The sequence below is a fragment of the Sinohyriopsis cumingii genome, chromosome 8 (genome assembly GCF_028554795.1).
Source record: "Sinohyriopsis cumingii isolate HCF-2022 chromosome 8, ASM2855479v2, whole genome shotgun sequence".
NCBI lineage: Eukaryota > Metazoa > Mollusca > Bivalvia > Unionida > Unionidae > Sinohyriopsis > Sinohyriopsis cumingii.
Window position 1 is genome coordinate 70,095,544 of NC_142968.1, and position 14,559 is coordinate 70,110,102.

The window sequence follows — 14,559 nt, forward strand, 5'->3', positions numbered from 1 at the left end:
TTTTTTTTCTTCTTTTAGACATAAATAGAACTTACAACAACAAACTGACAGAGAAGATGATGTTTTATTCCAATTCCAAAGAATAAGCAGCATGGGTAATGGAGCGTCTGCAGATCAAGAATTAATTCTGAAGCAAATATTATTACAGAATATAAGAATACATTTTATTTTTAATGTTGTTCAACATACACACATGAAATTTTAAAATAGGTCAAAATAGCCAGAATGTCCATAATGTTCCTTTAGAGCCAAATTGTCTAATTTAGTCCAAAAAATTCATCCATTTAAATCCCAGTTTCTTGATAGTTTTAGCTCTTCATTGAATTTATTGTTTGTCATTGTTCTTGATACTCAGCCATTTCCTTTGGATCAGTTCTGTAAAACAAAATTAAGTAAGTTCATTTGAAACCATAAAATGTGACAAATTAATTTTAGAAATAGTATGCGTATAACATTACTGCCATTGGCAACCTTAAATGTACAATTCATATTTGAAATCCTTTAGTTTAGAATAAATAAATTATTTCTGAAAAGAAGCTATTAACTCTTAAATGCTATATTCATATAATGGCCTGTAACTTCCTCAAATTTCATAACTGTAATCAACCCTTAAAGAAATGACACAAAGCTTGTTGCTTATAAAGTTTTTAGAAAGTCAAAAATTGTTGCATATTAATCTTACCTGGGTCTTTTTGGGTGTTGCAGTCTTTGTTGCCTTATTGATCTGTTTTGTCACTACTGTCTTGGTCAGTTTTGGTGATTGTGGATTTGCATCTTTACTTGTTTGAACCCTAAATTAAGAAAAAATTGCAAACTTCTAAAATAACATGCATTAGTGATGGGTATTGTTACTTGGGAATAAATACATAGACCCATCTTTGTTGCTTAAAAAAAAATTTTGTTTGGCATGTTGGCCTTTAAAATAAAAAAAACCCCATCATTTTGATTTTGTAACTCAACATCCTTTAGAAAGTTAAGAGATCACTGATGCTTGCATTTTTGCAAATTGATATGCAAGTGGTAAAATATAGGATGAGATTGGTATCATGGATGCCACATTTACTTTTTAAGTAGACAAACAAAAGAAATCCAATTTAACTGGATGATTACTTCATTTTTGTCCTGGCTTGTTGAAACATAAATTCACATTTCTTTAAACACAGGTATTGGATCCACCAACAATGTAAAAAGATTTTACACAAACACATAATCAACATTTAGTAAATTAAAAAGTTAAAAGAGCACAAATTTTATATGAGTTATTAAATGTGCATTGTGTGTAAATCTTAGTTAATACCTAAAATAAATCATATTTACAATGTGTTTAACCATATATCCCTTTTCCCATCTCCAGTTCCATTTCAAACTGTAGTTCCTTTTACGTCTTAGGCTCTGACAGCTAAATAGTAAAACCAAATAAATGATAATGTTAGAAATATTTAAACACATATTTCAAAGTTATTATTATTATTATTTATACTCATTTTTTAATTCAGATCAAAATCTTGTTAGTTGTTTTGGAAATTACAAACAGTATTCAATTTAATCAACTGTGAAAAATTTCTGAATAAATATACAGAAATCTTTTAAGTGTACAGTTACAACGGTTTAATGCCAGGTGTTTACTCATGTAACTTAAATTTCTTTGGTATCTCAAGCTATTAATAGGTACTGTACATATACAGTTATTGATTTGTTTTGTCTGTATATCCTACACTTATTCCTTAGGCATCGAACAAAGTTTATTATCCCATATATTTATAGGTATAGCAATGGTTACTAACATTTTTATTTTCAATTAGTTTTTTTTCACAAATGCTCCCTGGTGTATTTTTCATTCCTTCCTTGATTTATTTAATGATGGTAATATATGTATGTATGGTACAGTGCAATGCCAGGTGTTTACTCATGTAAGTTTCTTTGGTGTGAATGGATTAGGAAGCCATTTGCTTGCAGAGGAAACTGCACAGCATTCTAAATGATCATTCTTGGGATTTAAACTAATTGTTAATTTTTGGATGTGGTTTGATTTTTATTTTATTATTTTTATTGTAGGGGTAAATATTTTAAATTCACATGTGTAATTTTTGAATGGCATGTATAACCTTAAAAGAGACGATGTTTCCCTTCATTGCATCAGTTTAAATTTTGATGGGCAAATATATCAGTTAAGGTTAGGTGGAGTTGCTACAGAGCAATATTATTTGAATGCCTGCATTGTCATCTTTCACTTTTTCCATTGGTGTCCTTAGTTAATTTATCATAAAACGTCTCTGCCAACTGAATTCTTTCATTTATATAATGACGTACTTTATAGTCTTATTATGTTTGAAATTTGGAGCTCTGTTGTATATCCATAATTTACATTATGAGAAATAGCTACATGAATGTCGATATTGACCCAGGACAATTTTTTTCACCATTTGATAAAGTGTAATGATCTATAATCTTTTTAGTTAAATGCATATATGAGATTTTTCTTATTTGTATCAAACTTTTACCTGAACTACTCTAAAAATAATGACACAATGTCTGACAAAAGTTCATGTGAGCAAATTTTTTTATTAATCCAGTTTTAAGTGAAATACCCTTCTGTACAATGTAGCAGTTTTCATTTCTTTTCAGTATACTATTTAATGTTAAATTCACAAAATGGATACACAGTAAGGTGTAGTGATGAATAATTTCTTCAGATTTTACCACATTACTTGAGAGACATCTTTTTTAACAATCTAATCTGCCACAAAAGCTGCAGTTATATGTAACCTGAAATTATTCATTCACAGCATGTGAACAACTTTCCCATAAATGCTGTTTTTCCTGAATTACCGGTACTCCTTGAAGTTAGGTGTGATATATTAAAAAGAAATTATGAACTTATGATTTGTAGCTTCAAAACAAGTGCTGTACTTTAACAGTGGAGTATAAACTTGGATTAGCTTAATTTCTTACCAAAGCAGGCTGGGTGTAATGAATTTCAGAGTAAATAGACACCATTCTTGTACCACTGCTCCAATAGACTTGTGGTTAGAGCATCCGCCTTGGATGTGGGAGGTCGTGGGTTCGATCCCCGGCCAAGTCATTCCAAAGACTTACAAAAATGGTACTAACAGCTGCCTCGCTTGATGCTCAGCATAAAGAGGTTAGTGTTAGGACTGGTTGGCCTGATGTCAGGATAATGTGACTGGGTGGGACACCATGCTACATGTCTGTGGCATGATGCCCCAGTGCTAGACATCACTATAAGCTGTCACACTGCAGACATCATAGCAATATGACTGAAAAATTGTTTAAGCTACGTTAAAAATCTAAATCACACACAAACACGTTCTTATACCTAATTCACCATGAAGATTTCCTAGAAGGAGATGTTATATTTCTTTGGCAATGCATTTAATTATCTTAATTGTCAGTTATAGATATATTGGCTCAAACCAGTGTTAAACAATACATAATACTTTCTTTCAGAGAACCTTAATTGCTATATATAGATGTCATGAAAGTAACTAATTAGCAGCATTTTGATTGATTCTTGACAGACAATTTGAATAATACTTCAACCTTTTTGACTAATCTGGTTGAAAATAATTTTAAATATACATAGTATGCTATGTAAGATTTGACATAACACTGTTTCTAAATACTATCATTCATTTTCATCATTTTCTCTAATTTAGTGCAAAATGTTGAAGTTTTTTTTTCAGTCTTAGCATTACTTTATAATGACTGATAATAGTTCCAGATGTTGAATTGATGGTAACCACAGCAAAAAAAAGTTCTTAAGTTCATGAACGCTTCATGAACTTCATGAACTGGTTGTGAAAAGTCAAATGTGTTCATGAACTGTTCATGAATATCAGTTCATGAAATTCAAGTTCATGAACTATTAAGTACAGAACCTAATAGGCAAACAAATTACAGTTTTATAATCTTGCTATGCATACTTGTAGTTCATCAACTGTCCTTGAAGCAATCCAGTTTATGAAGAATTACATTTGAGAATTTGTATAGCATTTGTGTAAAATTGGTGATGAACAAAATATTTACTTAAAATTAACCTGATAACTGTAATTTTTTTAAGTTCCAAGAATTAAAGATATCTGCAGAATGGGTTGTAAAATGGGATCTAATCTGTTGAACTTTAATGTCATTGAAGATTAGCATTACACGCAACTGAGTTGCTTACATATGATCCTATTTCACAATAAATAATGTCCAAATAAACACATTGAAAGTGCATTGTACAATATTCTTAAATAGATTATGTATTATTCTAAACATATTCATGTTTCAGTACATTACCTAATCATTGTATATATACTTTTTAGACTTGTTGTTATCGAGAACAGCTCAGACTAGTTTTGGGGTTATGTGCATCTCATTTTCATCTTTACCTAAATGAAGTTTTGTTACTTTTGGGCAAGAATTGCAATAAAGACCTTTTATTTCCCTCCAAAAGTAAAGAAACTTCAATTACCATATTTCATGTTATTTTTCATACATGAAAAATAATTATTAATTTCAGCATATGAAAAATTATATGTAAAATAAATAATTATCATTTGGTGGTACTGACCGTGTACGAAAAATAAAGGGATCATACCTGAACAAGTTCTACGGAGCAAACGCTACTAGACAACATAACGGTACAAACGCACAAAGTAAACGAATATTTTCTGTCTCATTCTGCTCTCAGCTCAAGACTCTATTTGCAACAAAAATAAAAGTACTCCAAGATTTTTCCTGTTATTAGTGAACGAGAGAGAAAGGGGGGGGGGAGAGAGTGAGAAACAGAGGATTATGTCTCGGTGTGAAAGCTCGTCTGATTTTGGAGCATATGTAGCTGTGGTGTAATGTTGGCAAAATGATTAAGATGGTTTGAGCATGTATTAGTTATGGGTATTATTTATTGGCAAATTATATGCAAAGATATGAGACCACACTGTCAAGAAATTAAGTGCAACTTGTATTGTTACATTAACAATAAACTCAATAAAATATAAATAACTTGAAATCACACTTTAGTTAATGCACGCGCACACAATGTGTGTGTGTGAGAGAGAGAGAGAGATGAAACAAAATTTTGTCAATGTACAAGACCATATTTATTCAGGGTGGTTTTTATTTGTTAAGCGTTTGCAAAGAGAAAAAGAAAAGACTGTTACCTGACGATTGTGATAATACACATTTATTATGACCCTACTATATTCCATTGTCAATAAACACCACTAAATCAACAATTCATTTTTGCTTTAATTACAATGTGCATTGTCACAACAGCCGCATGGCTATGCAGTGTTATTTACACGGTAATTAAACATGCTTAGCCATTGGGTTATTCCAGTTGAAACCAGATTGAGTGCAAGAATCAACAGAAGAAGTCATATCAGCAAGGCTGCCAGTAGGGAAATGAGGTTCTCTGTAGAAAAATGAAAATCTGTCACTGTGCTATTGAAGCCGTTGTCCATACAGCAGATGTTATAAGGACAAGCGATGATACACATTACTTGTTATTCAAACTCACCAATAAAGATAATAGAGGGGTATAATGTTGAATAGATTTGCAATAAAATGTTAATTATATCCAAGTCAAAACAGAACAAGTACTTAAAATATAGTATATGTATATATACGAATCAATTTAACGTAGTCCATGATTTACATATTTACGATAGAAAATGACTGGGTTTTTATATTTTATGTTTGTATGACTATAATGAAACAATAAGACTAGTTGACCAATGGTCTGTGGTATTCACTTTGGCATGTACTGAGATGAATTTTTGTTAGATAAGAAAACATCAAAGGTCTTTTGAACTAATTTTAAAATGCAATTGGTGTTTTGTTATGGTGACTGACTTAATAAGGAGAACTAATTAACGATAATATTTAAAGGTATGGTCTGTGAAGTCCTTTGTTCATTTGTTAATAAACACTAGTAGATATTGTAATGACAATAAGAGAGCTTATGCACATGGGCACCCACGGGATTATTTTGAAGGTGGGGGGGTAGTCAGTCACGGTCAGGAGGGTTAGTACAGTAAGCAGTCTGAAATTAAAGCTAATATGTACTAAGCGTTTTGAACAGAATTTTGGTACATATTTTCAGCTTCATTTGCATGATTAAACTTGTCGGGGTTTCACTTGACCTCCTTGACTTATGCTGCAGACACCCATGCTTATGCATCAGTCATTGTATTTTCTCACCAACAATTATTAATTTTTGTTAAAACAAAATGGCAATATACTATTTTCAATCCTTTTTGCAAACATAAACCTTCTTAGTAGAAATTTTATGTCCGATAACTTAATGTATTTTTTTTCGAAAAATACAAAGTGATATGTACGAAAAAATTATGATACATTTAAATAATTGATATTTTGATAACTGGATTGTGTACGAAAAATTAAAGGGTAAGAAAAAATACACGAAATACAGTAGAATTGTTTTAAAGGTGAGGACAAGGTGTGTAATATTCCAAATTAATCTGTGCTGTTCTTCGATGGCAGCAATTCTAAAATGTATGGTGTTCTATTGTACTGTAGTCTATCACTCAAACATGCTAAAGAGGAACCATAAGAATCTATTCAATAAGAGTAGGGCTATGGATTCTAAGTTTGATGTTAGTAAATAATTGTAAAGAATTATCTTTTTACATAAAAGTAACCAGTACAACACCTTTAAAGTGTTGACAACATTTGCATCCCATTCAGTCCCCTTACATATTGTATGTACAAATATATTCAGTCAACATTACTGATGCTAGAATCATTTGATGTTCATGCTGCTTGGCACCACTGCAACGTATGCTTCTGCTTCAGGTGGTGAAGAGGGACTGACATTTATGTAAACTAAAGTGTCGATCAATTCTTCAGCAGGCACCACATTAACAGTCAACATAGCTTTAACTGCTAACAGGTGCTTTCCGGCTGGTAGTTGTGAAAGTTTTGTTTCTGCAGGATCATATTTTTTTCAAAACTGCATGTACAGTCTTATTTGATGTATTGTAAATGAAATATTAACACATCCAATTTTGCTTTGGTTATATAGCACAACACTGTAGACTCTTCTCTGCATTCTCAAGTACTCAGTGAAGAGCAGAATTGTTTGCTACCTATGCTAACTCTGTCAACCTTTCTCAAATCTTTATGCTCTGTCTGCATGGGTTCGAGTCTCGGATTCAGCCAATGTGGGTATGTGAGAAAGCTTGCCAGCAGCTTCTTGAAGGTCGGTGGTTCTTTCCGGGGATTTCCCAGGTTCTTCCTCCACCATTAATACTGGCCACCATGTATAGCCTGTCGTGTGCTGAAAAATGGCGTTAAACCCAACAACAAATCATTATGACAGTCTAAATCTAATATAGCCAAACTTCATCTGTCACTTCACCGTCTCTAAAATATTTCACCTTCCCTGATATATCACAAGTTGCAGCTTCAGCAGTCTTTTTCCAGTGTTGTCAATGCTGAATAAATGCCATTTCTGCGCAAACTTGACACTGCTTGTTTGTACTTCATTACTTGCTTCATATCATTACCAGTTCCATGTACAAACTGTAGCAACATTGCATTATTATCCTCAAATGGGAAACAGAAAATGCCCACATTGGTCCTCACAGCTGTACATACCAAACTGAATGAATACAAGCATAATGGACATTGAGACCACTTGATCCTTGGCCATATAAATCAGCAAAAGAAAAGTAAAACTTGTCAAAAACAACAGCTGATCTGTCCAATTGTCCTGGCAATGTATTGTCTCTATGAAGAATATACACAGCTTCTGATAGATATGGAAAATGTTTCAGATAAACTTCTGTTAGTATTCCATCTAAACATGGGAGTGCACAAAACAACCATGCTTGCAATTCTGTAGCTTTGAGGTTTGCATAATGTTTTTACAAATCTCTCAATACTGATTGGAGGTTGAATATTCTGAAGTCTTTTGGAAACCGTTTTAATATGTTTTCCAATAAAATAATTCTTACCACTTCGTGTTGGTGAGAACCATTTGCTCAATAATGTATTTGTTATACCTAATAAAATCCTTAGACTTTTAACCAGGTCAAAGGACTGAAGAAATGCAAGCCCTTAAGCCTTTAATCCTTTTTTTGTTTATTGCATTTTGCATGTTTTGTAAAACTTCCTGACTATTTTGTAATGGATACTGTGGTTCAACATTCCTATGAGGAAACATGATGCGAGGTTCTTTTTCCTTGTTTTACAGCAATACCAGGCTCTTCACAGGTAATGCATGCCTCCATCCCATTAAAATATGTTGTATTTAGAATATCTCCTTTAGTTTGTAGATCAAATACACCACAAATAACAGCAACTTTTGCAATAATTAATTTGTTGTCCCGATTAACTTCAACCCCTTCATTGTACAAACTATTCATTTCTTCACTGAAACTTGCCATATACTGTTTAAAAGGGGTTTTTCCTTTCCTTACCATATCCCAACCAATAACATGTTATCCCTAGAAAATCTTTCTTTGGGACTCAACTCATTTATTGCCATAAAAATTTGCCATAATTCTATTTTCGAGGATGAATACAGATTTACTCCATCTGTACTGATGATGGCACTTAAGTTGTATAAATGATGTAGAAAACCATCTTCATTCAGCATTTCTCTGTATGCAAACCCCTCAGTTATGTCGGTCAAAATTCTAGAGCTTTTCCTGTCCTCAAGTGCTGCTTTACAATATTTAATTTCTTTCAGAATACCTGGAAAAGACAAGAATAAAACATAGTTATTTACAGGTGTTCATTCTTGAACAGAATAGAGCTAGATTTAGTATATATGCCTTATTTGAATATATATATATATAAGATTTGCTTAACTATTTTAGTAGGTATTAACCTTATTAAGGTATTAAGTGCAAACAATTCATGATATTGCACTATCAAACAAGAAACGTGCAATGCTCCTCAACAAATTTCCCCATAGAACTATGTAAAAGTATAAATAGTCCCTCAATTCAGGATTCTAAATCTACAAGCATAAAATTATTTATACCTGGTGTCTCGAGTAGATGTTTGTTTGGTATCAGCCAATATAAATCTTTTCCTTGGTTGTTGATCCTTTTTTTGTTGATCCAGCAATCTTTCTTTGTAACGAAAGCCTCCACAATTTTCCGAACTACATCTAAATTCATCCAAGTTGTTTGGAAATACCTTGTCACATGTGTCACAATAGTGTACTTCTTTAATTGGGTGGATATCAACTAAAGAATATATATACTCCAAGCCTAGAACATCAACACATTTCGATTTAGGGAACACACTTTTCATAGTTTGTAGAATGTCTACAGGCACTGATTGTTAAATTATGTCTTTGAAAGAGGGAAAGAATTTTTAAAGCTTGCAGTTCATTTTCTGAGAGAGACTATGGTTGTATCTTTGGCACTCCACCATTGCTGAATAATTTGCATCTTCTTTTCTGTTTGTCTCAACATCAGAAAAATGATCAGGAGATTCAATATGAGGTTTCCGATATTATAGAGTCATTTGAGTCTGATAGTACTGATAAGACCTCGCTTTCATTTGAATTGCATGTTGATACAGAGCTACATGTATCGTTATCTGATGCATACATCGGCAGCTGCATCATCTGGGATTATTGAGGATCCAGCTGTACGATAGGTAAGACTTCTTTCTGAAGATGATGCATTCTTAGCAGCATCTGAAAAAATAAGACAGCCAACTTTGAGCAATGTAAATCACACTCAGTATGAATGATTTTTGCACTAAGGATTAAAATAAAGTAACATTTTTGTGAGCTGAAGTCCGAATTTGGGAACAACTACAGTAGCTGTTTTCCTTAGACAAGTTTGCAAGTTATACTAAATATGAATTTAGGGAGGGTAAACAACGAACAGTATAATAATATACACTAAGTCTGTGATACTGTTTTCATTTCATAATTCAGTGTTTGAAACTCAGCATAGGAAGTTCTATTTGTCAATGTAAGCTTCAGTGTTCAAAATTATTTTTCTTATGGATACGAATGGAATTTTTGTGCATCTATTTTAACTATGCAGAGTTGTAAACCGTGATGTGATAAAGTCTTTCATATTTAACTGACTCAAAGAACTATTCTTGACACTGTTTTAATTGGTTTTTAATTATTTGTAACATTTATTAAAATTTTGTGCTGAGCATAACTGTCTTTTACTTCTTTATTGAACCCCAATTATAACGAGCTTCCAATCAAATCTTGTAAGGTTTTGATGACGAGGAAAAATAGACTTTAGTTGCAGTTTACGCTATGCAGATGTCATGACCATGCATTCATGATATGGAGATGAAATGAAGTAATGTATGACCTTGTGGACTTGGATCATCTTATGGTTTGTATTTAAAAGTGCTCAGTAACTCTCATCAGTAAGAGTTTCATCAGCACAGAAAACCAGAATATTTACTATTTACTTATTTCTAAAGGAAAAATGAGTTATCAGCATCCCAACATATATTGGCTGAATAATAACCACTTCCCTTCTGATATCTGTTTGTGAACTGCATTAAGGTAATGTGGAGCCTTCAACCTTTGTCGGATTTTGCCAGATATATCTTGATAACCAAATGATAATATTTATGCATGGGTTTGACATAAGGTATTACTGAGGTTCAAGTTGTGATTAAAGGGGTATAAGTCGGGCTAAGAGTCTTGATGATATAGGATTGAGGATGACTGGTATAAGCTGAGAAGAAATTTTCTCACCATGCGACAGAGAAATCTAGCTGTTTTGCAAATCATATTTTTCTTTTCTCAATCTGGTTTTCTCAGGTCATCACAGTCGCGGTGTCCACAGGCTTGGAACTACTTTTATACAAAGTTGTTGTGGGGTTTAACGCCATTTTTCAGCACACGATATGCTTTGTATGGCGGCCAGTATTAATGGTGGAGGAAGAACCCGGGAAAACCCAAGAAAGAACCACCGACCCACGAGAAGCTACTGGCAAGCTTTCTCACATACCCACATTGGCTGAATCTTAGACTCGAACCCACGCAGACAGAGGTGCCCCTTTTATAAAAAGAAACCCTTGTTGTCTTCTGCAGTGCCCAATAGATTGTTCTAAAATCAGACAATAACAACAGATAATATATATAACACAAAAAGACACAGAAGGTTAAGATCTCCATCTTTGATAACACACCATACAAGACATTTAGAGAGAGACAGACACATGCTCATAAAGTCAAGTTATTTGGTATTATGCTAGAAACTAGTGCGTTCCACACAGCATGATCAATTTTATCCTACCTGTACCTGCCTAACTCGATAAATGTTTAGGTCAGCATCATTAAATGTAGATAATAGAACCTAACTAGTTTTAAATACTTCCTATAAAATGAATTATATTCTGTTAGATACATATAATGATAATGACCTGAAAATTTACTGAGCTACAGATGGGAGATAAAATGTGTGATGCTGAGTGGAACTAACTCTAACAGAAAATACTGACCAATGTACATAGACTATACACATCACCGACCACAAAGTGAAAAATACAAACTCTCTCAAGAGCTAACAAAGATGGCAACAACCTGAAATGTGTTATGTCTGACCTGCACTCTTCAAACTTCGTCAAACACCTCCAAAGAGCCCAGGTGAATCAAACATTATAAACAAATGAAAATTCCTGCATTTACAAGTCAGAGTGGTTCATTTATCAGTCCACAAAATCTTCCACAAGAAGATTTCCATGTAGCATATCATTGTGCTAGTAATAGCAACGCTTGCCATATTTCCATAAGAGAAAATATTGATTTCCAAGAATATCATGAATTACAAATCTCCTCCATCACTACACACTTAGAAATGGCACTGCAGTCTGTACCCAGTAACGTATTGTACCATGGCCTACCTTAGAACTTTTTCCAAATTAAGACTGATGAAAGTTGAAAGTTATCCAGTTTAAAGATATTAGTTACTTATTGTCATTTTTCTATGATTTCCATTGATTAAATACAGTAAATAATACAGCAATAATATTAAATGGTATTGTTTCTATTTTCTGATATATAGGACTTGTTTACTTAGGATTGATAAGTTGCCCCACTGTCCTCATTAACACATTTGTATAAATATGCCATTCTGTAGTTTGAACGATAATATCACATGGTTCTAGACGATCTTTGCACATTACTTCCAAAGCCTAACAATTATAAAAATATTTCTTGATCTTTTTTCTTCTCCTTTTTTAAGAATGGCATATATAGCATGATTCCACTTAAATAATTATCCAGATTTTCATAAAAGAGTGCAAAACCAGATGACCTTCATATAGAATGAGAAGCAATAATAGTACCTGACAAATACTGTTTTGAATCTGTCAAACAAATTGCAAAAGAGTTATTTTAAATTGAATAAATTGGGTGGGAAAAATAACCTGTGGCATTTGTATCAAGGCAATGAAATGCCAGTCACAGGGTTACATTATTTGTCTCCACATGAGGCTATGCAACCCCTTGACTAGGATTTTCTTGTCTTGGTCCAAAGCCCAACAGATTCTGTTAATCTCATGAGTCGGTTGGTTATGTTTCCAAACCCTATTTGAGATCGAGGCAATTGGCATGAGTTTAGACAATCTGATCCGATGAGTAGGACCAATAGGTCAGAGCCTAAAAGATCATGGGAAAAAGGTTTAGGTACAGAATGCAACCCTGTGAGACGGTCCAATCAGTAATCCAGAGCCTTTGGGTCATGACTTGTCTTTAGTAAGAATGATTGAATAGAAAAAAATCCAAGCAAGTTGCTCAACCACACAAAATGATAATGCCTGTATCAAAGACTTACTTCAGATGTCTATTACAGCTGCAATACTGGTGCTTTATAGTTTCAGAATTATACAAAGGCAAATTATATAAATATGTATGCCTGTATTCGAACAGAAGATATATATCATTCAAGTAGCATCAATGCATAAAAGGTTTATTACAGGTGTAAAATGCAGATATAAGTCAAGCCCCAAATACAGGGGTAAAACGTGGAAATAAATCGAATCCTGAGTAATGACATACTTTACGCAGTAAAATAAAAGTGTAATACCAGCATATATTTTTATATAAAAGGTTAGTCAGTACACAAACAGTTGTATGTGCAACAAACATGCGGCACATCATTTCAAAAATGTAAGCCTGGTTGTTTTACTAGTGATTGAAAAGACGAACAGTCCAATTCATTTTAATAAAAAATAATTCAAAACGTGTAGGTGTAATTTCTCTTCTGCATAAATAATACAATTTTTAATCCCAGCTAATATCTTTCAAAAGAAGGTCAGTGACCTTAAATTCTGAAACAAAATTTCTTAGAGCTGTGTGGATGAGGTTTTCAACTGTGTAAACAACATCAGATATCATGTGTAAAAACAAATCTGACACTCAAAACCTAACAACACATAATACACCATGGACCTTCACCATCGCATTCTTTAGTATAATATTGTTACTGATATTTCATGGTATCGTGACAAACCTACCACGACCAAAAATCTTGAAATTAATGTTGCCTGTAGCAGCAAATGGTTACTCGGCCTATTGCACAACTATATATCTTGAAGTTATATTAATAAAGACACATTCATTACCAACTCTTCAGCATGAACATGCAGAGAAACTGGTGAATGTTTCAAAGAATGTAGAGCACATTAACATTTCTTCCAATTTTTTTTAGGTCAATATTAAAATGCAACAATGTGCAGAGTCTTCTCGATTAAATCGTCATTCTACTGCATGGACATTGCTGTGGAGTTATAATAGCTTTAACTTCTATTAAATCGCGATCTTTGACCCAAAATAATCCTACACGAAAAGATAAAACATGCAAAATATACCTCATGTATAAAAACCATTAGACTTCCTCGATGTACATGTATTAAATAAAATATGGAGTCACAACTAAACCTTGAAATGTGTGTTTGGATTGATTCTGGATGACCTGTAACTTATTGTATCTGTCTTTTGTCAATATTTTGTCAATAGTTTGTGATTCACATTTTCCATATATAGTAAATAACAACTGTTGTATCTGTCTTTTGTCCATATTTCGTCAATAGTTTGTGATTCACATTTTCCATATATAGTAAATAACAACTGTTGTATCTGTCTTTTGTCCATATTTCGTCAATAGTTTGTGATTCACATTTTCCATATATAGTAAATAACAACTGTTGCAAGAATTTGCAAAAGCGATATAAGGAGTAATAACTAGCTTCAAATACAACCAAAAAAATAACAACAACAAATGTTCAGTGACAATTCTCTTGGTAGAATCTGTTCTTAGAATATATGCATGTTTCTTGCTAGTTAAACATGTCACTATTTTGAAGAAAGATGTTTTATTGTGATTCTGTGCTCAACAATGTCAGCTGCAGCTGCGCTCAAATCTGGTTATTGAAGGCTTGGTTTATTAAAACTTGACACACCATAAAGTTACACATTGTAAAATAAAGATACATTTGGTAAAAACTGAATTTACCTTGTTTAATGAAGAAAGTTAAATGTGTTGATTTTTAATTCATTTGATTTCAGTTTTACATGGCATATAGTAC

The 14,559-nt window shown here is 32.9% G+C and overlaps 1 protein-coding gene across 1 annotated transcript in view; it reads left to right on the forward strand.

Moving 5' to 3' along the window:
• LOC149793773 (uncharacterized) overlaps positions 1–10,166 on the forward strand; it is a 128,853-nt gene extending 118,687 nt beyond the window's left edge. The window contains exon 23 of the mRNA XM_089967764.1: positions 19–10,166. Coding sequence (XP_089823890.1) covers positions 19–86 — 68 coding nt within the window. The 3' untranslated portion in view covers positions 87–10,166. The remainder of the gene's footprint in view (positions 1–18) is intronic.
• The last annotated feature ends 4,393 nt before the right edge of the window (positions 10,167–14,559 follow it).